The 21,744-nt window shown below is 48.1% G+C and overlaps 1 protein-coding gene across 5 annotated transcripts in view; it reads right to left on the reverse strand.

Annotated features, from left to right (window-relative positions):
• Window positions 1–9,884, reverse strand: part of LOC105464795 (dual specificity phosphatase 22) — a 58,947-nt gene extending 49,063 nt beyond the window's left edge. The window contains exon 1 of one of the 5 annotated variants that reach the window (XM_071097748.1): window positions 9,860–9,884. Coding sequence is in view for 2 of the 5 variants with exons in the window: in XM_011712855.2 (XP_011711157.2) it covers window positions 9,030–9,050 (21 nt within the window). In the remaining 3 variants the exon portion in view is untranslated. Of the gene's footprint in view, window positions 1–9,029; window positions 9,507–9,859 lie in introns of those variants that run through there. The other 4 variants (XM_011712855.2, XM_011712853.2, XM_011712856.2 and 1 more) reach the window with 4 other exon arrangements.
• Window positions 9,885–21,744: the final 11,860 nt, after the last annotated feature.

Below are 21,744 nucleotides of genomic sequence, written 5' to 3' on the forward strand. Positions count from 1 at the left end.
CAGCCTGGAGAAAGGGTCCTGTCTCTAATGGGGAGGAGTGGGAGAGAGATGGAGAGAAGGCAGGGGCCAGTGCAAGGAGATGGCCCTGCACAGCGGACACCGTGGCCACTGGCCGCTATCCAGACTCCGAGTTAGGTGCCATGAAATGAAATACTACTAAGATGCCTAAGATGTATGGGACTGTGAGGAAGACAATCTCATGCATTTTAACTTAATACATCTTGAAAATGGTATGAAAAACAGGAAAGGCAGAGCTGTGCGCAGCACACTCCCTTCGTCATCACGCGCACCTCGGCGACGGCGACGGCAGCGTCCCGGAGGGGTGCTTCTGCGCTTCTCTCTGAGCTTGCCTACACCACCTGACGCGCTAGTCCTGTGCATGCACTATGCCAGTTTATGGTGGTTTTTTTTTTTTTTTTTTTTTAATTCAAGAGGGATTATTTGGAAAACAGATTACGGCCCATCTTTGCTTTTTTTCTTTGTACATCTACTGTCTTCTCTACTAAACACAAACTAATAAATTTTATATTATCTTTAAAATTAAATGAGGGCATGAGAGTAGACCATCTCCACATTCTAATGTTGTAGAACCGTGATGTTCTGACTCCTAAATTCACCGTCTGGAGCCCGGCTTGCTGCAGAACCATCTCGAGCAAACCACTCTTTTCCCACCCCCGTGTCGAGTCCTCCTGCCCCGATGATGCCACCTTCTCCCAGTCACCCTGCATGGAAAACCTGGGGCTCCCACCGCTGTGGCACCTCTCTCAATTCTCCGCTCCCCTCCTCCCGGGAATTAGAAGACCCTCACGGTATCCCTCCTCGGCCTTGCCCAGAGCCTCAGTTCCCACGGGGGTTACAGTAGTAAACACTGAACTCACTCCTCTGTCCTATCAAATTAATTTTCTAAAGCCATATTCTTCCTGGGTGATTTTCTACCTCAAAATGTTCAGTGACAACCCTTTTACTTAAAAAATCAAGGCCAAACATTCAATACATATTCAGCATGGCTTTCGCACGTTGGCTCCAACGTATCTCTGAAGGGTTCCCCTAACTTCCTTCTCACGTCCAGCCGAGCCAGGTCACCCCCACTCTCCCAATACCCCTTACTGGTCCCACCTTGCAAGAGCACTTTCTTTGCCCCAAATAATCGTTCTAAACAGAGAAGAAGTTCCCACTGTGTGGGGTCCTTTATCCCCTGGGTATGCTCGAAAATCACAAACCCTGTAATGGCCATTTATTTTAGTGGTTTTCCAGTCTCTGAAACCCTTTCCTAGGTTTGGGGATATCCTGGGCCCAGGGAGTCTGGGTGGGAAGCAGAGCCCGGCTCTTAGTACAGAAGCTGCCAAAGCCGGACACCTGCTCACATGAGCCTTCGCTGCTACATGGGTGTGCCCCGTGTGTGACAAGTCTGCTCGCCGACGGCAGGGACAGCCTGGAGTGTCCTCTTTGGCAACAGAGGCAGCAGGGCTGTTGGCACCTTCAGAGTCCACTGGCTGCAGCATCAGCATCTTGCAGTAGCCCCAGAAATGCTCTCAGTGACCAGTTTAAGCATCTGCTCCTGCCAAGGTTGCCCCGAGTCTGGCTCTCCAGCCACCAGGCTGTCTGCTCTGCTCTGTTCCACCCAAGGTAACCACGTTTGGATGCTGTTGCTTACCACCACGGACCCTGATGTGGGCTTTCAACCTGGAAATCACAAAAATTTTGACCCATCTACTTTCACGATATTTTTGTTGCTGGTAATCCCTGTGTACAGAGAAAGAGAACATGAAATAAAATCGAGTAACTTCCAGCAGAGGAGACCTGGGAAAAACAAGGTGTTCATCTGGTACAACCCGGCTGACCAGTCAGCCCATGCAGGAGCTGAGCTCAAGCCAGAAGCAAGAAACACAGAGAGAAAACGAAATCATGACCACCTGGTAGAAAGCCAGGCCAAGTCGGAAAAAAGAGTTTGTAAACGCAACTCGGGAATGTCCCACTACGCTAAAGTAAAAAGCACAGAATTGATGCTAATCCTCTTCAGGCCTCTGAAACTGTCCTTTCCCTGTGCTGGGGATGCTGGTCCTGAGCAGCCTCCCACAAGATGACCATTTCCAGGGAGGTCTCTCCTGACCACCGAACTCCCCGGCACTCTCTCTCTCATATCGCCTTGTTTTATTTTCTTCACCACAGTTATCAGTGGCTAAATGGCTTTATTCATTTCCTGACTTTCGGATTGATCTTGCAGCAGGGGCTGCATCTGTCTTGTCTCCTAATGTGTCCCTAAAACCTGCCCAGAGTCGAACACACTGAGAGGAAGTCAGTGAACAAACGGTGATGAAACAGCACAGGCCACAGAGGAAGACGGTCTCTGGCATTCTGCAGGTCAAAGATTCCTGTTTTCTGTTACAAGACTGTCTGGGCATAGATAATATAGGCAGAACCCTTCTGCAGAAATGCTCTGAAATCATCCTAAAGATTCTCCATGCTTGATGGTTCCTCTTGACGGATAGCTTCACACCCACGTGTTACACTGTGCTAACTCCAGCTTCACAGAAATGCAAAAACACAAATCCTCAGCCACAAAAACGCACTTAAGCACAAAAGAATACTGCTTCTAAGGCAGGAAATATTTTGAGTTTATTTTTTAAACATTTCTTTTAGTCCTTCAGGATGCATGGAATCTAAGAACCCCACCCAAACTGATGTTGAGAAGTGAATTCCTGAGCAAGCAGCCGCAGAAGGCCGTGTGTGGGGTGGGGTGGCGGTGGAATCTTAATTCTTTCTATGTCGGAAAGGACTTTCTGGGTTTCAAAGCCAGGGAGGAAGGGGAAAAACTCTGGTGGATTCCTTGAAGGGTTAAATGTCACACCGACTTTTTAAATGCCATTTGGCCATGGACTTAACCAGTTTGCATATAAAAAGGGAAGAATATGAGAATATTCTCCTGGGCCCTTAGAACACTGCCTTTAACATCTGCTCTTCAACATGAAACAAAAATGTAATATTAAATGGAGAAAAGAGAGCCCTCGGGGGTGGTGTAGAGGAAAGGAACCAGAGCCCACCAGCACGTGGCCATCTGTCTGTCAGTCCCGCAGCAGCGGCTGAGTGTTCACCTCCTGCAGGAGGCCCCTCTCCAAGCTGCCTGGGACTAATCTGCATGGCGGGGTCTTCGTGTCTTTCATAGTAACCACCCACTACAGGATCTAACACAGTGCCTTGACAATAGCAGGTGTTCAATAATAATATCATGAACAGGTGAATGGATGGATGACTGGACTATGCAGGCAACCAAGTCACCTGCCGCCAGGTGGAAACACATGAATTTAGCAGCACAAAAGTGCCTGACCTTCCAGTCCCTTCCCGTATGAAAATACAGCTTCTCAACCCTGTAGCCCTATTCCACCTTTTGCTAACTCTCCAGTTCCAGACCACACAGGCCTCAGGAAATTCTGAGAGGAAGAACCCTCGATAGTGGTTCTCGACTGGGGATGATTTCACTCCCTGGGGATATCTGCCAACGTCAGGGACATTTTTGGTTGTCACAGGTGGGGAGGAGGTGCTACTGGCAACTATTGGGTGAAGATCTGAGATGTTGCTAAACCTCTCATAATCCACAGGGCAGTCGCACAAGTTATTATCCTGAAATGTCTACAGGAGCAGCCGTTGAGGAACACCGGTCTGTGCCTAGAGGGAACATATTCCCCTTGAATTATAATCCTTTCCCAACTACACTCCCTCATCTTCCTAACAGGGCAAAAGCCATCCTCAAACAAGTGTCAGTCACATCCAAGAATACTCAAAACAGACTGTATTTGAACTTTACAGTTTGGAAAACTGTGTTCTAATAAATTCCCATTTGCTTCTCCCAGTAACTCAAGTAGTAACTGGGGAAGGTATCATTACCCTCATTTCAGAGCCAGGGAGGAGGAGATTGGATTAGCTAACCTCCTAAGGTCTTTCAGTTCTACACATCTACGAATCCAGGAAGGAAAACAATCCTGACGCTGAGAAACATCTTAAGTGACTTGTTCAAGATCACAGCCGTGAAGCAGCAGAGAGGCGGAGGTTCCCCAGGTCAGGCTTTTTGGTAGCCAGCCCCTCTCAGCAACAGTGGGCTCCCCAAGGGAACAAGACACACCCACTGAAGTGAGGCCTCCCAGCACCATGAGAGGCTTCCCGAGAAGAACAGGATGGCAGCCATTCCCACCAGGCAGGGAGAAGTACAGGATGGCAGCCATTGCCACCAGGCAGGGAGAAATACAGGATGGCAGCCATTGCCACCAGGCAGGGAGAAATACAGGATGGCAGCCATTCCCGCCAGGCAGGGAGAAATACAGGATGGCAGCCATTCCCGCCAGGCAGGGAGAAGTACAGGATGGCAGCCATTCCCGCCAGGCAGGGAGAAGTACAGGATGGCAGCCATTCCCACCAGGCAGGGAGAAATACAGGATGGCAGCCATTCCCGCCAGGCAGGGAGAAGTACAGGATGGCAGCCATTCCCACCAGGCAGGGAGAAGTACAGGATGGCAGCCATTCCCACCAGGCAGGGAGAAGTACAGGATGGCAGCCATTCCCGCCAGGCAGGGAGAAGTACAGGATGGCAGCCATTCCCACCAGGCAGGAAGAAATACAGGATGGCAGCCATTCCCACCAGGCAGGGTGCTTTCAGAGGACACACAGCAGGGAGGAAGGAAGAGGCCACAAGAGCAGGCAGGCCGGATGCTTGATGAGCTGAACGAACCCTGGCAGTCAGTGGAGGGCAAGATGCCAACCAGAGGGTCCTCATATCCTGCCCTAGAACACGAGGCTTCAGCCCACTTTGAGGCTGATCAAGATAAAGACTGCTGGCACATGAGAAGCATTTCGGGCAGCCTTCTCTGACATAATGTTTGGCTAGAGACTAGTCGTTGTTTTGTTTTTAATGGGGTATTGTAGTACTGAAGACTAATAAGTAGACAGTGAGGACAGGAGTTTTGTTTACAGGCTCTCCCCCAAAAGATTTGAGGGTTCAGACTCGAGAGAACTTTGAGTCAACTAGGAGTTTTCAAAGGCTCCACAGGAACACGACATTTGCATGCAACACCCTGCTCACTTTAACCCTAATCTTACCAGAGACATTTACTAGACGAACATCTCAGCAGACGAGTATCTTAGAGGCACTCTGCATTGTGGCTGAGCCACTGTGGCTTCGAGTCCCGGCTCTGCTACCCACCAGCTGGGTGACCCTGGCAGTTCCCTAACCTCTGTGTACATCGAGAAAACAGGCACGGAAATAACAGGACCTGCTTCATGGCGTTGTGGCTTACTCTACGTGGTAACGTACTCAAAACACACCATAAACTCACTGGCGATTATAATTTTGGCCAGCGTGGGGCATCTACCTAGGAATTGCACACACAAACAGAAACAATAAAAAAATAGTTTTAGTTTTGCTGCCTTTTACCCCCTTCCTTATCAATGTCAAACATGAAGGAAGAGAGGTGATTTGGGCTATTTGACAAGTAATCGAAGCTATGAGGAGCTTTTCAAATTACTTTTTAGGAATTTTAAAACTGACTTGGGATGAATTGGCACCCAGCTCAAAGGACAGACTTTTCCTATCCTGAAAATCAGTAGAGACTGGGGTCCAAACCCAGTTCCGCCCTGCCTAGCACTGGACCTTATCTTACCTAACCTCTCCAAATCTCCATTCCCCAATCTGGGCAAATATAAGGTCGTTTGACCTTATAGGGCTATTGTGAGGCTGAGATTTTATAAAGTGTTAAAAAAACAAATGGTTCACAATGGTGTTGCTTTTTTTTTTTTTTTGAAACAGGGTCTCCCTCTGCTGCTCAGGGCTGGGGTGCTGTGGTACAATCACGACTCGCTCCAGCCTAGACTTCCCAGGCTCAGGTGATTCTCCCACCTCAGCCTCCCAAGCAGCTGGGACTACAGATGCAAGCCATCACACACTCAGCTGATTTTGTTTGTTTGCTTGTTTGTATTTTCGATAGAAACAGGGTTTCGCCATGTTGCCCAGGCTGGTCTTAAACTCCTGGACTCAAGCAGTCCACCTGCCTCAGCCTCCCAAAGTGCTGTGATTACAGGCACGAGCCACCGCACCCGGTCCTGCCTTCATTTCCTCATCTTTAATTTTCTACAATACAAAAGCCTTTTTTCCCTTCCATCTTCTGATAATCTGCTGTGTATACCTAATGGGAATTGGCACAGTATTTTGCCATACAGGAGACCGGAATGTACTGACAAGAAGAGCCATCATGGGGATGTGAAATAATAGAAACTGCTCTCCCAAAGCAGTCAGAATGGAGCCTGCACTGTTTAGACCAGAAACGTTCTTTTGCCAAAAATGACCAATGCGTATGAGATTGGAAAGAAATCTTGTCCCAGTAACCTCAGGGCACACACATTCCAAGTTACGTTAGTTCCCGAGGCATTGCACATATTTATAAATGTTCTTAGAAAAGGATTTCTAGGGGTAGCACCTTCCACTGATTCTGCAAATCAACATTCTTTTTTTTTTACAGATGGGAAAAACATGAAGCCTCGTTCCAAGTCACACAGTAATATGTGGAAAAGTTCTGGTTAAGGTTCTTAACTCACTGGCCTCCAGCAATCTACTTTGCCACGAACTAACCTTGTGATTTGGGGTAGTTCCTCCTGATCTCACGTAAACATGTTTACTGCAGCAGGATTCCTTGCCTGGGCTGAATGCCCCTTCTAGGTCACTTTCATCCCATCTTCTGCTTCCCCCACTTTTCTGAAATTGCCTATGTTATCCTCTGGAGCCTCTACTCCTCCCCACCTTGTGTTCTCTCTCTCTCTCTCACTCCCACACACATACACACCCTGTGTTGTGCAACACAGCAGCCATCAGCCACAGTGACTATTGAGTACTTCAAATGCGGCCAGTCCAAAATGAGACGTGATTTAGGTATAAAATACATGCTATGCTTTGAATATATAAGTGATCTGGGGATCCCGAGATTTTTCCTTTCACAAAGACATAGTAAAAAACATGAAATCTTCCACGAATAATTTTATATATTGGTTACATGTTGAAACAATAGTTTTAATATATTGTTCGATAAAATATATTATTAAAATTAATTTCACCAGTTTATTTTTTAATGTGGCTCCTGAACATTTTAAGTTATATACATGGCTCGCATCATATTAGTGCTGGACAAGCGTTGATCTATACTGAAGGTTCTGTGAAGGATTTTTGGGTCACTTACCACCGCACTCCCTTTTCCTGCCTCCCCACCCACTAGCACAACACCTGGCTCACAGTATGTACATAATAAACAAGCGTTGAAGCAGAGAAGTCTCTAAATCTCTCTATACATATATTTCTTCATTTATACACTGTGAGTCTCTATTCACAAGATACTAAAAGTCAAGCAATTTATTACCCATTTTGAAAGGTAAAAAGTGTATGAATATTACTGCTTTTGTTGAAAAGCATGAAAATAACGTTGATCCCTTAGGCAACCATCTGTATTCCTAAATATATTTTTTGAATTGTATTACACAAATACTATAAATTTAATGCTGAAAACGGTGGAGAGTGAACAGCTCAAGTGGGAAAAACTGTAGAAATAACCAAAGGAAAGCTGAGATACCGCCGTCATCAATGGCAAGGCAAACGGAGCCCACAAACTTACGAAGACCATCTTTATTGTTGTTTTAATTTAAAAAGCAGGAGACTCGTGGTGCGATGGATTCCAGTGCTCATGGGAATATAATACAAGTATTTAGCCGGAGAGAGTCTGTTTCCAAACTTGATCACTCGCCAAAAAAAAAAAAAAGTGAATACAATTCTGTTTACCAAAATACCTCAGTATTGGTATGCAAGCCCCAAACACACAATAGTTCTTTCACAAACTGAGTAACCAGGACACAATAAACATGACATGGGCACGGGAAAAGTTAGGTTTTCCCTGGACTGACTCCCCACTGCATCTCCCCTTCCCTACCGGGAATCCGCATTTGCAACACTCCAGCCCAAACTCCCAAACCACTGCCGACCCCGTGCTGAGGGACACGGAAGGAAACACAGCCGCACTGCCATCCCCACGCAGAAAGTGTGGACGCCGACAGCGTGTAGAGCGGCGGGTGGGCGGAGCGCAAAGAAAGTGAAGCGGAAAGACGACTCATCCAACCCAGGACCATTCAAAGACCTGCAAAAGCTACTGTCTGTGTTGTGGGCTCTGTAAAGTCTGGTGACTCCTTCCTTGAAACCAGCCCAGCGCCAAGTAACAAAATCCTTAACCTCGTGGTTCACACGAACACACGCCGGCAACTCCCCGCCGCCGGGGCTGGCATCTGGCAGCGTCCGCGGACAGGAAAGGGATCCCACGGGCTGGGACGGGAGGTGCGGGGCCCGGCGAACCCAGGGTGGGGCCCAGACACTGACGGGACAGAGGGAGCGGCGCAGACGTTCCGGAAGGCCCCGCGGGGCAGCCCCCAGCAACAGGCTGCCCTCGTCGCAGCGTCACACGACCGAACGCTCCGAACCTTTCCTCCGCTTCCCACTTATCTAGAAACAGCGCAGGGCCGAGGCCTCTGCTAACTTCTCTGTCCACAGAAAAACTATCTGCGCCCACGGGCGGCCGCACAGACTCTGAAGGGAAAGAGGACATGACAGCGGACGCCCGTTCGCTAACGATGTGTGGGGGGTGACGCTTCCAGAGCGCAGTTCGGGAGCGAAGAGGAGGGAAAACAGAAACCACATCCCTTCGGCTGCTCTCCCGGCGGAACGCGTCCAGGCTCTCGAAGCGCGCGGCTCGCTCCAGCCTCAGACACGCACCGGCTGCGAAGGCGGCGGCTCGGGCTGCCCACCCGGAAGCCGGGAGGGCGGGGCGGGCCCCCTCCGAACCCCGATCCGCAGTCGCCGCCCCGGCGCGCCGCCCCTCCCTCCGCGCCCGTCCCCCCGCGGGCAGGGGCGCCCCGGGCTCCAGTCGCCGGGCAGCCAGGACGGGGGGCCGGCACCCGCCGCAGAGGAGGCTGCAGCGCGGAGCACACCCAGCGCGAACGCGGGGAGACGTTACCTTGTTCATCCCATTCCCCATGGTGGCTGAAGGCGAACCCTAGCGCCCCTGGCCGTGTGCTCGCGGCTCACTATGGCATGTTACGGGGAGGAGCGGCGGCGGCGGGCGGGGAGGAGGCGCGGGCGGGACTGAGTGCGCGCAGTGTCGACAAGTCGGCGGCGGGGACCGGCCGGGCCACCCGGCGCGCTCCCGAGGCCGGCGCGGAAGGCTGGGCTTTCCGTCCGCGGCCTGGAACTTCCCGGCCCGGCGGGAGCAGCGCAGGGGCCCCGGAGCCCGTGCCGGGCAGTGGTCCCGCCTGGCCGGTCCCCGCCCCGTGCGCACCGGGCAGGCCCAGCGTCCCTCCTCGGTCCGCCCGCCCGCACCCTGGGACTTGTAGTCGGGCTCCCGCTCCGCCTTCGCGGACCCCGGCTCGCGGCCGCCGGGCGGGGGAGGCTCGGCCTCGGGCTCTCGGGCGGCCCCAAGCCCACGGCGCGTGCGCGGCCCGAGCCGCCCGCGGGGCGCCCGAGCCCGGGGGCGGGGCCTGGCGGACGCGCAGGCGCTGCCCTGACCCGGCGGCTGCGCTGGTCTCGAGCCCGCTCGAAGGTCGGGGGTGCCCAGAGCCCCTTGGCCTTTTCCCCCGGGGCGACTCCGGGGGCCGGTTACCAGCAGTCGCTGGCCTGCCTTGGCTGCCTCCGTGAATCAGGTGCTAATCAGAGGCCTGGTCTCTGGGGGCTCCCCTGCCTGGGTTTTCTGAGGGCGACAGATTTAGGCCGGGGGATTTCCTGCGGCCCTGCCCGGTGCACCAAGACGAGAAGGCTCGCGGGTGGGGAGAGGTGGGCTACGTGACTCACCCCCGGGAGGCCTGACCTCCCTACGCTGGGGGAGCAGATGGCTGGATCTCTGACCGCAGACCCCACGGCCTTGGACGATGTGTGCCCCTGAATGTCTGCATCGTGCTTCCGTCTGGAACGGATCAATTTCTAACCTGTAGCAGAATTGTTCTGGGCATTCTATCAACGTTCGTAAATTCTAAGTTTCTCTCCGGGGACAGAATCCTTGAGCCAGTATTTTTTCTTTTTAATGTATGTATCCTCAACAATGTCCTGAACATAGTAGGTGCTTAATAAATATTTGCTGAATGAGTACATGCATCAATCTGATGTGTCCTGGCTCACTCCTGCTGACCTCATTTTATCTTCTTGCTGAGCGAGTTACAGACATGCTGGTCTCCTGTGTGTTCCTTGAACCTGTCAGGCTTGCTGGGCTGTGCTCACTATCCAGACACCTGGATCCCCAGGTCTCTGCATAGCTGCCTCTTATCTCTGAGGTATCAGCCCAAATGCCATCTCTCCTAAGAGGCTTTTCCTAACCACCCAGTTCCAGGTGGGTCCTCCAGTCACTGTCATATTACTCAGTATTATTGATCGGAAAATATATGTATTTGCTTTCTTTTTATCTGTCTCACTCACCAGCAACTTTCAGATAAAAAAAAAAAAAAAAAAAAAAAAAAAGTTGTCTTATTCAATACTACAGCCATGTGGCCTGGGACAGAATCTAGCACAAAATAGTGATTTTGTAAATATCTGTGAAATAAATTAATAATTTCTTGTGGCTGAGAAAACAGGTGAAGTTCTGATCTGTCCTTGTACACCATATCTTCTGGGCAAGAAATGGTATCAAAACCCTCCGTGTGGAAAGCCCTCAGTATGGGCTTGCCTGTTCTCTGTGGGTAGGATGGGACCAGACCCAGAGTGCCCTTTCTGCCTCTTGTTTTGGGAGCGTGTTCCTTCTTCACTGCCTTCACTTCCTCTTCTCCCGCCTGCTTCTCAGTCACCTGGACAGCCTGCTTTCCCCTCTGCCACACACTGCCATTAAGTAACTGTTTTTACCGCCTTCCTGCTTAGAGACAGCACAGAATAGTTAGTGGACTGCCTGGGGAATCCCGTAATCAGCCTCTATTTCTGATTCTTAAGGAGGTCTTGAGCAAGATGATCAACTTTTCTGATCTAGCTTTTTTTTTTCCTCTCTTTAAAACAAGACCATTAAACTGTGAATTTTTGAAGCTTCTATCCAGCAACCAATGAATTACTTCTGCAGCCCTCTGCCCTCCTTGGGCTGTTCATCCAACAGTCAGATGAATGTTTAAGAACGCAACCAGTTCATAAACTGGTACTTGACCATGAATGACAAATTCATACCGATTTTTTTCTTATGTCATCTGCTTGGAATATTTCTTCTCTTATTCATACTCTTCTTATAGATATATTTCTCCAGCTTGGACCATGTGCTTGCCAATTCCCCCTAAACTCAGAACCTGCCATGGCTTCCTCCTTACAGTCAAAATCAGCATTCAGTATGGTCCTAAAAGGTCCACATGCCCAGAGTTGCTATCAAAATCTCAAATTTTTCTTTTTGGTTAAATGAGAAAAGAGGAGACTGTTAACACCAGAAGTCAGACGAGGAAGATTTTTTTAAAAAAATGTATTGGTTTTGGCTGGGCATGGTGGCTCACGCCTGCAATCCCAGCACTTTGGGAGGCCGAGGTGGGTGGATCACCTAAGGTCAGCAGTTCTCGACCAGCCTGGCCAACATGGCAGAATCCTGTCTCTACTAAAAATACAAAAATTAGCCAGGCTTGGTGGGGTGTGCCTGTAATCCCAGCTACTCAGGAGGCTGAGGCAGGAGTATTGCTGGAACCCAGGAGGCAGAGGCTGCAGTGAGCCAAGACTGTGCCACTGCACTTCTGTGTGGGCAACAGAGCAAGACTCCGTCTCAAAAAAAAAAAAAAAGTTACTGATTTTGTGGGGTTCGGGAGTTTCCCACAAGAGACTCCCTGTACTCTCCTCCACCCTAACCCTGGAACACCTCTCTTTATTATAATAATAATTCCCGATGTTCACGTCTTGTAGTTCTATAACTTTTACTCTCTAGCTCTTGATTATGGAAAGAAAGGAAGAGAGGAGACTCTTCAACAAAGCCGACATTTTTCACATCCAAAGTAGAATCTTTATTCATTTGTGCTTTATCTCACTCATAAAAATTTTAAGGCATCACAAGCCCAGTGGATTTTCACACTACGTAAGATTTTTACTTCCACTTTTCTTCTTGTTATTTTCTTCCTCTCAGTACTATCAACATCACAAATTTTGGCAACAACTCCAAAACAGGTAAAGCCTTCATGTGTGCACAATGAGGAATGGTCTACAAAGTGTGTAGGACAGCTGAGTCCGTACTTACACATGGCTAAGGATAACTGGTTAATGGTGTGTTTAGTGAGCAGTAGTAACCTTAAACTTTAAGGTGGCGGTGTATAAAAGCCCACAAACAGAAGCTCAACCATTAGAGTTAGCCAAATCATTGTAGGTGTTAGTGATAATTTCAGAGCATTGAGATTAACCTCTACCCAACAGAGAAGTAATTATGTAATCTTCATTGGCCTCTTGAACATATTGCAGTCCAGGGTTTCTCAACTTCGGCAAAACTGACTTTTGAGGCTGGATAAATTTTTGTTCTAGAAGGCTGTCCTGTGCACTGCAGCATATTCAGAAGCATCCCTGACTTCTGCTCATTGCATTCTAGTAGCACCCTCTCAGTCATGACAGTCAGAAATGTCTCCAACCCCCTCTCTTCAATAACCCGCTAAATCTACACTAATAGATCGTGTTAGTTCTCTGCAGAATTCTTTTTTTTTTAATTTTTTTTTTGAGACGGAGTCTCGCTCTGTCGCCCAGGCTGGAGTGCAGTGGCCGGATCTCAGCTCACTGCAAGCTCCGCCTCCCGGGTTCCCGCCGTTCTCCTGCCTCAGCCTCCTGAGTAGCTGGGACTACAGGCGCCCGCCACCTCGCCCGGCTAGTTTTTGTATTTTTTAGTAGAGATGGGGTGTCACCATGTTAACCAGGATGGTCTCGATCTCCTGACCTTGGGATCTGCCCATCTCGGCCTCCCAAAGTGCTGGGATTACAGGCTTGAGCCAGCGCACCCGGCCTCTGCAGAATTCTTAAGCCACAATTGTTCATTATTAACAAATTCAGAGCAAGAAGCTAAAATGAGGAGCTAATCTAGCTAAAGCATGACTAAAAGTAAAAGAAAGCTAGAATCTGATGAATTGTGGAAAGAAGAAAAAAGGTGGAACCTGGAATTATGGAAGCAAAAGCGCAAAACATTTTCTCTGTTTCTCCAGCACTGTCCAGACAGAGGCGGCCCAGTTGAATACCTGAGTTCTCAGGGCCTTGCAGAGCAGCCTGACCATGAGGATGGGCCCCTGTGGTGTACGACCTCAGCTCTTCAAAGGTCACGATTTCCAGTCTTCCAAGCAGTCTTCTGATTACGAACATGGTTTTCTCCTTTCACTTAAGAGATTTGGGGGGCTCAGATCTCAGCACAGATATCTGGAGAGTGTGGGGTCAGGGAAGAGCAGCAAGAGGAATGGATGTCCAGGTAAGTGAGCAGGAGGGCAGAGAATCTGGGAGAGGTAAAGGGAAAATGTTGTCAGGCATTTAGTTGGGAGTCAACAAAAGTCTGTGGACAGAGTTCCTGGGAGGATTGGCAGAGGCTTGCAGGAGTGAAGTTATCAGGCAGATTATAAAACAGTGTCAAGCAAAGGGGAAATAAGACAGAGCCCTGGTTCCTAAAACTTGGAGGTCACATTATTATCAGCCTGCAGGTCAGAACATGTATCCCTGTGTATTCTCAGGACAACTATTGTTTTCCCCCAAATGGTAGCTGCCTGAGGGCAGGGACCAGTTGTTAATCAGTCTTAGTGTCCAGCATCTAAAATAGTTCCTAGTGTGAGGGGAGCCATGTAGATGTTTGTCCATTTAGGAAAGAAACACATCTGGGAGGCCGCTGAATTTGTCCAGGCATAAGGATCACAAATAATTCATCCTTTGATATGCCAGAGACTCCATCAATGCTGCCATCTCCTCATGTTTCCTTTTCTTGAGCAACGTAGTTTCCATGTGAGACGGCTCTCTAGGAGAAACCAGAATCCTGTTGTCTTTTGTTTCTGAAACAGACATAGGGCACACTCAACAGAGAGAGAGAGAGAAGAGAGAGAGAAGAGAAGATGAGATGAGAGAGAGAAGAGAGAGAGAGAGAGAAGATGAGAAGGGAAGAGAGAGGAGAGAGAAGATGAGACGAGAGAGAGAGAGAAGAGGAGAAGGGAAGAGAGAGGAGAGAGAAGATGAGAAGAGAGAGGAGAGAGAGGAGGGAGCCCTCGCACACAATGCTTCCACGTATTGCTGTACTCCACCCCTTGGTCTGCAGCCACAGCCATACTTGGCAGAGCACAATACTCTCTGTGGTTCTGCCTCTTGGCATCATGTTGTTCTTTGATCTTTGGTTAAGAAACCATGCCTGACTTATGCATGGCCATGATGGAAGTTGCTTACATTGATTTTCCATGTGTGGAGTGGTGTGACTTGGCCCAGGTACTTCTCTGTCTCTACAAAGGAAGCTCTACCTGGGACAACAAACTAGGCCCTTAAAACTTTCCATGGTTTAAAAACGAAACAAAACAAAAACAACATTTTATGGTTAATGACTCCAGTCCAAAACAATTAACAAAAGCTGAACCACGAATGCGTTTTTAATCTCAGGAGAATAATCATCATTTTCATCAGTGTCTGGCAGGACTCCTGTGAGGCAGAGCTTGGGCTTTCTCAGCCTAACTCGCCTGGGCAAAAGGAGGCATGGCCGGAAGGTCTTACCATTTGCCTTGGATGTGGTACTCTTTCTGAGGTCTCCAACTCTCTTAAAATCCTGTTCAAAATGATCATGTGGACTGCAGTCTCGTGGACAGCAGGAAAGGGACCCGAGGTGTCTGCACAGAGAGTCCTAACCATCTGCGCCTGCTGCACCTGCACCGCCAGCCACCCTCTCTGAGGCACACTTCTGCTTCTTCAAACGCCTGCAGGGACCAGGGGGCAGTCCAGAAGTGAAGACAGAAGGGAGGACAGCAAGGGAAGCCCCAGCTCAAAGAAGCGACTGGGCTAGGGTGGCCCTCCTCAGAGATGCTTCTGCCTGCCTGCCGTGTGTCACTGTTGAGCTCTTCCCCAGTGCAGAGCTTTGCCCTGCTTTTGTTTGTGTTCGTTATTCACTCTTTCATGCAAAACTGAAATTGAAGTGGGTCTGAAGACACTAAAAAATGTCTGGGTAGGGGCTACAGGGAGCAGGGGTTTTCCTGAGAGAATGGAATGTCCCATGAGAAATTTCACTTACCATGAGAGGGGAAGTCCGTTTCGTATGACATGATATAACACTGTCATTATAAACTCTCCATTGGGTTTCATGTGTTAATATTTATCCTTCTTTTGATTAGTTATTCATCAAGAAAACCCTGTGAATTCTGAGAAAATCATCACGTATCGAGGGCTCCTCAGGCTAGATGATGGACCCAGAATCATTTTCTCTATTCTTTACAACAGAGAACTTGCTGGGTTTTTTTGTTTTGTTTTGTTTTGACCAAACACCACTTGGCCTGCAGGCGAGGAGCTGTCCTTGCCCAGATGAGACAATCTCATCTGAAGCAACAACCTGGTTCCAGGATATCATGTTTACTCGTGAGAATACCATTGACCATTGGCCTTCAAGCGAAGGTTGACCTGTGCATTTTTTTTTTTTTAAGACAGAGTCTCACTCTGTCCCCCAGGCTGGAGTGAAGTGGTACGGTCTTGGTTCACTGCAACCTCTGCCTTCTGGGTTCAAGTGATTCTCGTGCCTCAGTCTCCCCAGTAGCTGGGATTACAGGAGCATGCCAACACTCCCTGCTAATTTTTTATATTTTTAGTAGAGACAGGGTTTCACTATGTTGCCCAGGCTGCTCTCAAACTCCTGAGCTCAGGCAATCCACCCCCCTTGGCCTCCCAAAGTGCTGGGATTACAGATGTGAGCACTGCGCCCAGTCTGACCTGTGCTTTTCACCTTCTCTGCATACCTGTGTGCCCTTTCTGCATGGGGCCTCAACTCCAGACCCCGCAAACAACAACTAACATGAGGACAACTGCTGGGAAGAGGCTCAAGCCATTGCAGCATGATCACACAAGGCTGGGATAGATTTCTTTCTCATCTCTCATATGCCCCTTGCAAAAAATAGGGGGGCAGAAAAGTCTGGGGCTAAGCTTGCCCTGTTTCATCCATGCACAGTTTGCATTACTGAACAGACTAGAACAATGTGTCAATCTAAAATCATTTATATTTGGCTTAAATGACAACAGTTTATCTGCCCTCCTTCCCCAAAATACAAAGCAGTACCTGTCTTACCTCTGATGTGATTAAAGTGTCCACGATGGTAATTTTTCCCAAGCAAAGCCACAGTCTGTCTTAAAGGTGAGATGAGATCTTTATCTCTACAGACAGAAAACGTAACTTTTAAATGGCAGTTCCCCTCCTGCTTGTTGAGGTTTACAGGGCAGCTTAACAGGTGGGCAGGTGCAGTGATGGGCAGAGAGATAACTGATATATAAGACAGATATGTGGACATCTTACTGTAGTGCTTTTAAAAATATGTACAATTTAAAATAAACTTTTGCTTTCAAAATTTCACTGTTTTTGTTGCTGTGATAACCACGAAGCCAAAGGGGCAGGAAGCTCTCAGCATTGTTGGCGTTTTACCCGAGCCACGGTACGAAGCTTCTTTTTGGTCTAAAAGTATGTTTTTTAAGTAATAGCAACTCTAGAACTTCCGAGTCAGTGTAAGTGTTGATTCTAATTGGTAACATTACATATCTGAGTATCACAGGGCTGTGGAAGTAAGACGTCTGAGCAAGTGCTCGCAGAACAGCTCCTTGGAAACAGAACATGCTTTCTTCTAGTTGTGGATTAAGTGCAACTCTGTCACAGACTTAACATTCATAATCCCTTGGCCTTCTTTTTCTCTTTTCTTAAATGTCTGGGTTTAGTTGTATCGGTTACTTTCTATTTAATTTGTTAGATTTTCTTATTTCTAACATGTTTAGTCACCACATTAAAAGGGGGCATAATTTGGTTCTTCCATTTGGTATAAAAGCCTCTGAGCTATGGATCACCAGCGTGTCCTGGTTTGCCCAGGATTTTCCTGATTCTGAAACTGAAAGTTCTGTGTCCCAGGAACCCCTTTAGTCATGAGCAATCTGGGACAGTTGGTTACCCTATAACTGTGGTATATTTTGGTGAAATATACTTTAGCTTTAACGAGAAAAAGACAGTTATGATTTAAACCCCATCCTCTTTAGGTACAAATAATTCACTGTGTGAGAGGTTGAAGGAGAGCAGCTGCCTCCCATTGCTGGGCAGGGCCAGGCACCCTCAGCTGCTTGGAACACATGGCAGGAATGAATTTCTACTCAAGGCTTGGACCGGGCAATTGATGCTTTTCAGAAGGGAAATACTGGCTGAGGAAACTTCAATGTCAATATTGCTTCATGGAGAAAAACACATTTTGATCTTTTCCTCAACCGAGTCAATAAGGTATCAGGTTCTATTTGAATATTTTCCCTGGAAAACATCTTACAATAACTATGAGAGTCTAATAACTTTTTCTTATAACATTAAATTGAGTCAATCCCAAGGCTTCAAACAGTATTTGTTTAAAAGGAGATGGACAGCCTCCTAAAAGTTGTTAGATTTTCATAAAATGGAGAGGCTGAGTGCATCGATGCGTTGGTAATTAATCACTTTTAATTTCCCCTCTTAAGTCTCCTCCTCCATACCGTCCCTCAGCCCCAGTAGCTCCCCAGGTAACAGGGTTTCACAAGCCCTGTGCGCATTCTCTATCTCCAAGCGTTAAGGGCCCTTTTTAATTCATTCGACCAACATTTATTGAGAACCTCGTATGTTCTAGGCATTGTGCTAGTAACTGGGGATACAGAAATGAAAACCTGCCCCACTCTTAACTCAGTGTTGCTTTATAACTCCAAGGAAACAAGGACCCACACGTAAATGATTTCCGTGTCATGAAGTATACTCTGAATTTGTAAAATTTGCTTTGGGAGCTTAGAGGAAGGCATGCTTGGAACTGGCTCAGCTGGCTCTTCCTTTCCGTGAAAACAAGCATCCTTCCCTTTCTGTACTTCTGTGAAGTTATTTCAAACATACATACTTCTATGTGTTTCCAGATGAACAACTTTTGTTATTTAGGGCAAAGAATATAAGATTGGCCTGTCTTGGTCAGTTCTGGAGCTCTTGGTTTACGAAGCATCGCCTCCAAAGGGGCCATATGTAGGGAGGGATGCAGGTGCCGTATGCCAAGTGGAAGGGCCATATGGCTGTGCTCCTGCTTCTAAGCCACAGCTGATTTGGTGAATTTCTGCCTGTCACTGTCCCCACGCCTTCCCTTCTCCTTTATATGGGGTGCTCACAAGTACCATTTCTGAGAAAAGCCTTTGAATTTAGAAAGGCTACAAATCTATAAAAGTGGCATAATTCTATGAATACAGGTTTGGGAACGTTTTAGCCTGTGAAAGGAAACCTTTTCTTCTTGAGGAAAACTCAGCATTGCGAGATGGATGGTTGGTAATGAGCTAAATCAGCAAGTCAAAGTTGACGTGTGTTGAAGAAAATCAAACTGTAGAGCTTGAAAGGTCCTTGAAGATCACGAGACGCTAGTCTAAGCCACTGAGCAACTGAGACATTAGGTGATTTTTCACGGCCACACAAAGTGACAGAATCAGAAAATATGTGCTGTGCAGATTCCCTCCTCTGGGGCTCCCCTACCTTTCCACTGTCTAGCAACTAACAGGACCTTAAACGCCACTCCTGCTCCAAGCTGTTTTGTGTTTGGTCGGTATCCACGGTATCGTGGTATTTGGAGCATATCCCCCGGAAGGCTGAGTTCAATTCCCCTCGAGAGCAGCCACTGCTTCTGGTGGGAGGAGGGATGTGAGCAGCCACACAAAGGCTGGAGTCCGGGGATGTGCTGAAAAGTGGGAGGTGGTGGTGACCGTCACGGCAGGAGCAGGAGAAACTGAAGGTAGTTTGAGGCTGAGTCAGGATGCCTTGCTTGGCAGGTCTCTCTGAGCATCATGAGATGAACCGGAGCAGGACTGTAGGGGAAGAAGTGGGAGCAGGAGATCCCCAGGAGCTGTTTCCTAGTCCACAACACTCAGTGCTCAGGAGGCTGGAGAGAGTGCTGGGGAGAGTGGCGCCAGAAACCATCGTCAGTGATGGCATTGAACCAAACGCCCGGCACCCACTCTACATACATCAGACCCCGGGCAAGGTCCTGAGGGCGTACGAAGAGCGAGAATGGTTTCTACCCCAAGGAAGTTGCATCTCCACAGGGAGCACAGAGCTGCACGCCTAGGTGTTCAGGGCGGGAGAAAGAAAGTGGCCCAAGGTACTCACGGCCACGGCACCATCAGGTGTCCCAGCAGCAGCAAACAAAACTCCAGTCAGTCAGCGGAAGCACCTTCAGTGAGAGTCACTTCATGAACAGCATGGCAGGGTGGAGAGAACCCAGAGGAGCCCTGGGCTTGGAGACCAGACAGTGGGAAGCTGTGACCATCGCAGGCCTGAAGGGGTGGAGGAAGAACAGCGTGGTTGGAGCCCAGTGACCCCTGGAGCCACGGCCGAGGGGCCACCTGTGGAGTAGGTGGGAATCACTAGGGGCTGAGTTGGGTCCCCCTTCCCCAAATTCCTATGAAGCCCTGACTCCCAGCACCTCAGAACGTGAGTGCATTTGGAGATCGGGCCTTTCAGAAGGTCAGTCAGGTCAGATGAGGCCATCGGGGTGGCCTGGATCCAATCCCACTAACGTCCTTACAAGAAGACGTGGGGACACAGAGACACAGAGGGAAGCCCATGTGAGGACACCGGGAGAATGAGCCAAGGACAGAGGCCTCAGAGGAAACGTGCTCTGCGCACACCTGCATCTTGAACCTCCAGCCTCCAGCCTCACAGGCCGCCTCTCTGAGAGCCACTGCCAGTCCTGTTGTCAGCAGTGGAAGGTAATGCTAAGCAAAAAGGCCAGATGAAGGCAACGACTCTTAAATTTGACTGGCAGAGTGAATTATACATGTCATGCAGCAGGCCTCTTTCTGATCTATCATTTCAAATTTGTCAGCTTAAATAAGCAACGGATATTAAGGAAGTGGACTATGCAATGTCCTAAATTGTAAAGATAATTTTTAAAAGTCAATGTATGCTAAATAAGTAACCTCAAAGATGGTTTTATGAGATCTTAACTTGCAATAATTTATTTTATCATGCACCTCATTTCCAGTAGTTTGGTAGTTCTGGCAACCCCAGTTGTGCTCGGCAGATAGCCTTAGGAATGAAACAGTTTGAAAGAGAGACAAGCTCATAGAGAGATGGCTCTCAGTCCTCCTGAAAATTCCTTACAATAACATCCTTGCAGTTATACTGTTGATCAAATAATGTCCCTAACATATATTTAGAGAATATTAAAGATAAGGCACTATCTTTATTATTTATTACAACAGAGGAACCTATGCACTTTGCAAGACCAATTAAAGAACATTCTAATGCATACATTTAAAGCTCTGTTTTATGATGTCTTCATTGAGATTTCTACTCATAAAGAAAGACAGATAAGGAGTTGAAAATATACAGAAAGGCAAGAGTATTGCCCCCACTCTAACAAGTAAAAACTAGATATACCATAGAATTATAACTTTTCCTGAGCTCCACAAACACCTGAGGTCATAGAGCAATCAAATAGTTCCATATCCAAAAAAGACAATTCCTTCCAAGGGTAGAAAGGATTTGAGCGTTCGTCTACCAGTGGTAAATGGGAGAAACAGAACCCCAGCTACCATACAAGTAGGTAAGAAGATAAACCTTCAAGACAGATTTCTAGAAACCAAGAATGAGCTAGTATGAGAGAAAGCCACTTCCAGGCTCTCCCCACAGCCTTCCACCAGATTCTCACAAGAAGCCACATCCAGGTTCTCTCTATAGCCTTCCACCAAATTCTCATGAGAGCCACTTTCAGGCTCTTCTCCACGGGCTTCCACCAGATTCTCACGAGAGCCACTTCCAGGCTCTTCTCCACGGGCTTCCACCAGATTCCCATGAGAGAAATTTCAGGGCTGCAGCTGGAGGATTAGAAAGTGCCTCACGGTGGTGCAGACATGGACTGGGAATGCGCTGTCACTGCGGGATACTCGTGAGTCCCCCCCAGACCCTCTTTTCTGTGGAACTAAAGCTTTAATTCACTTTGAGGAGCAGGAAACATTCAATCCCAGGGCACAGGTGAACATGCATATGTCTGAGGAAGAATTTTTTCAAGAAACCCTCTAACCTTTGCGGAAGAGAAGAAAACAATCCTGGTCCCAGAGCCCTACTGGGCCTCCTACTACTGGGGGAGGGTAGAAAACACCAAACATCTAGGGTTACCAGATTTAGCAAATAAAAATACTGTTAAATTTGAATTTCGTGGAACAATAAATAATTTTTACTATAAGTATATTCCAATATTTGGGACATAGTGATGTTAACAAACTCTTCATTGTTTACATGACATTTAAATTTAAGTGGGAATCCTGTATTTTACCTGACAACCCTAGGCACACAAGCTCTGCCAAAGACATGCAGGATAATTCAGCTCCAAGGGAAGGAGCGGAAACCCCAACCCTGAAGTCCCAGACACACAGGGCCTGCCTGAAGCTGAGAACAAAGAATTCTCCTGCTTCCCACCACAAGGATTGTTCGTAGCAGGTAAGAAGAAGCAGTCTACCTCTGGGAGGTGGCAAGAGCACAGAGAGAGAAAATGTCTGTGGTGCAGGAGTACCAAGGAGGC

Source organism: Macaca nemestrina, chromosome 5 (assembly GCF_043159975.1).
Source record: "Macaca nemestrina isolate mMacNem1 chromosome 5, mMacNem.hap1, whole genome shotgun sequence".
Classification (NCBI taxonomy): domain Eukaryota; kingdom Metazoa; phylum Chordata; class Mammalia; order Primates; family Cercopithecidae; genus Macaca; species Macaca nemestrina.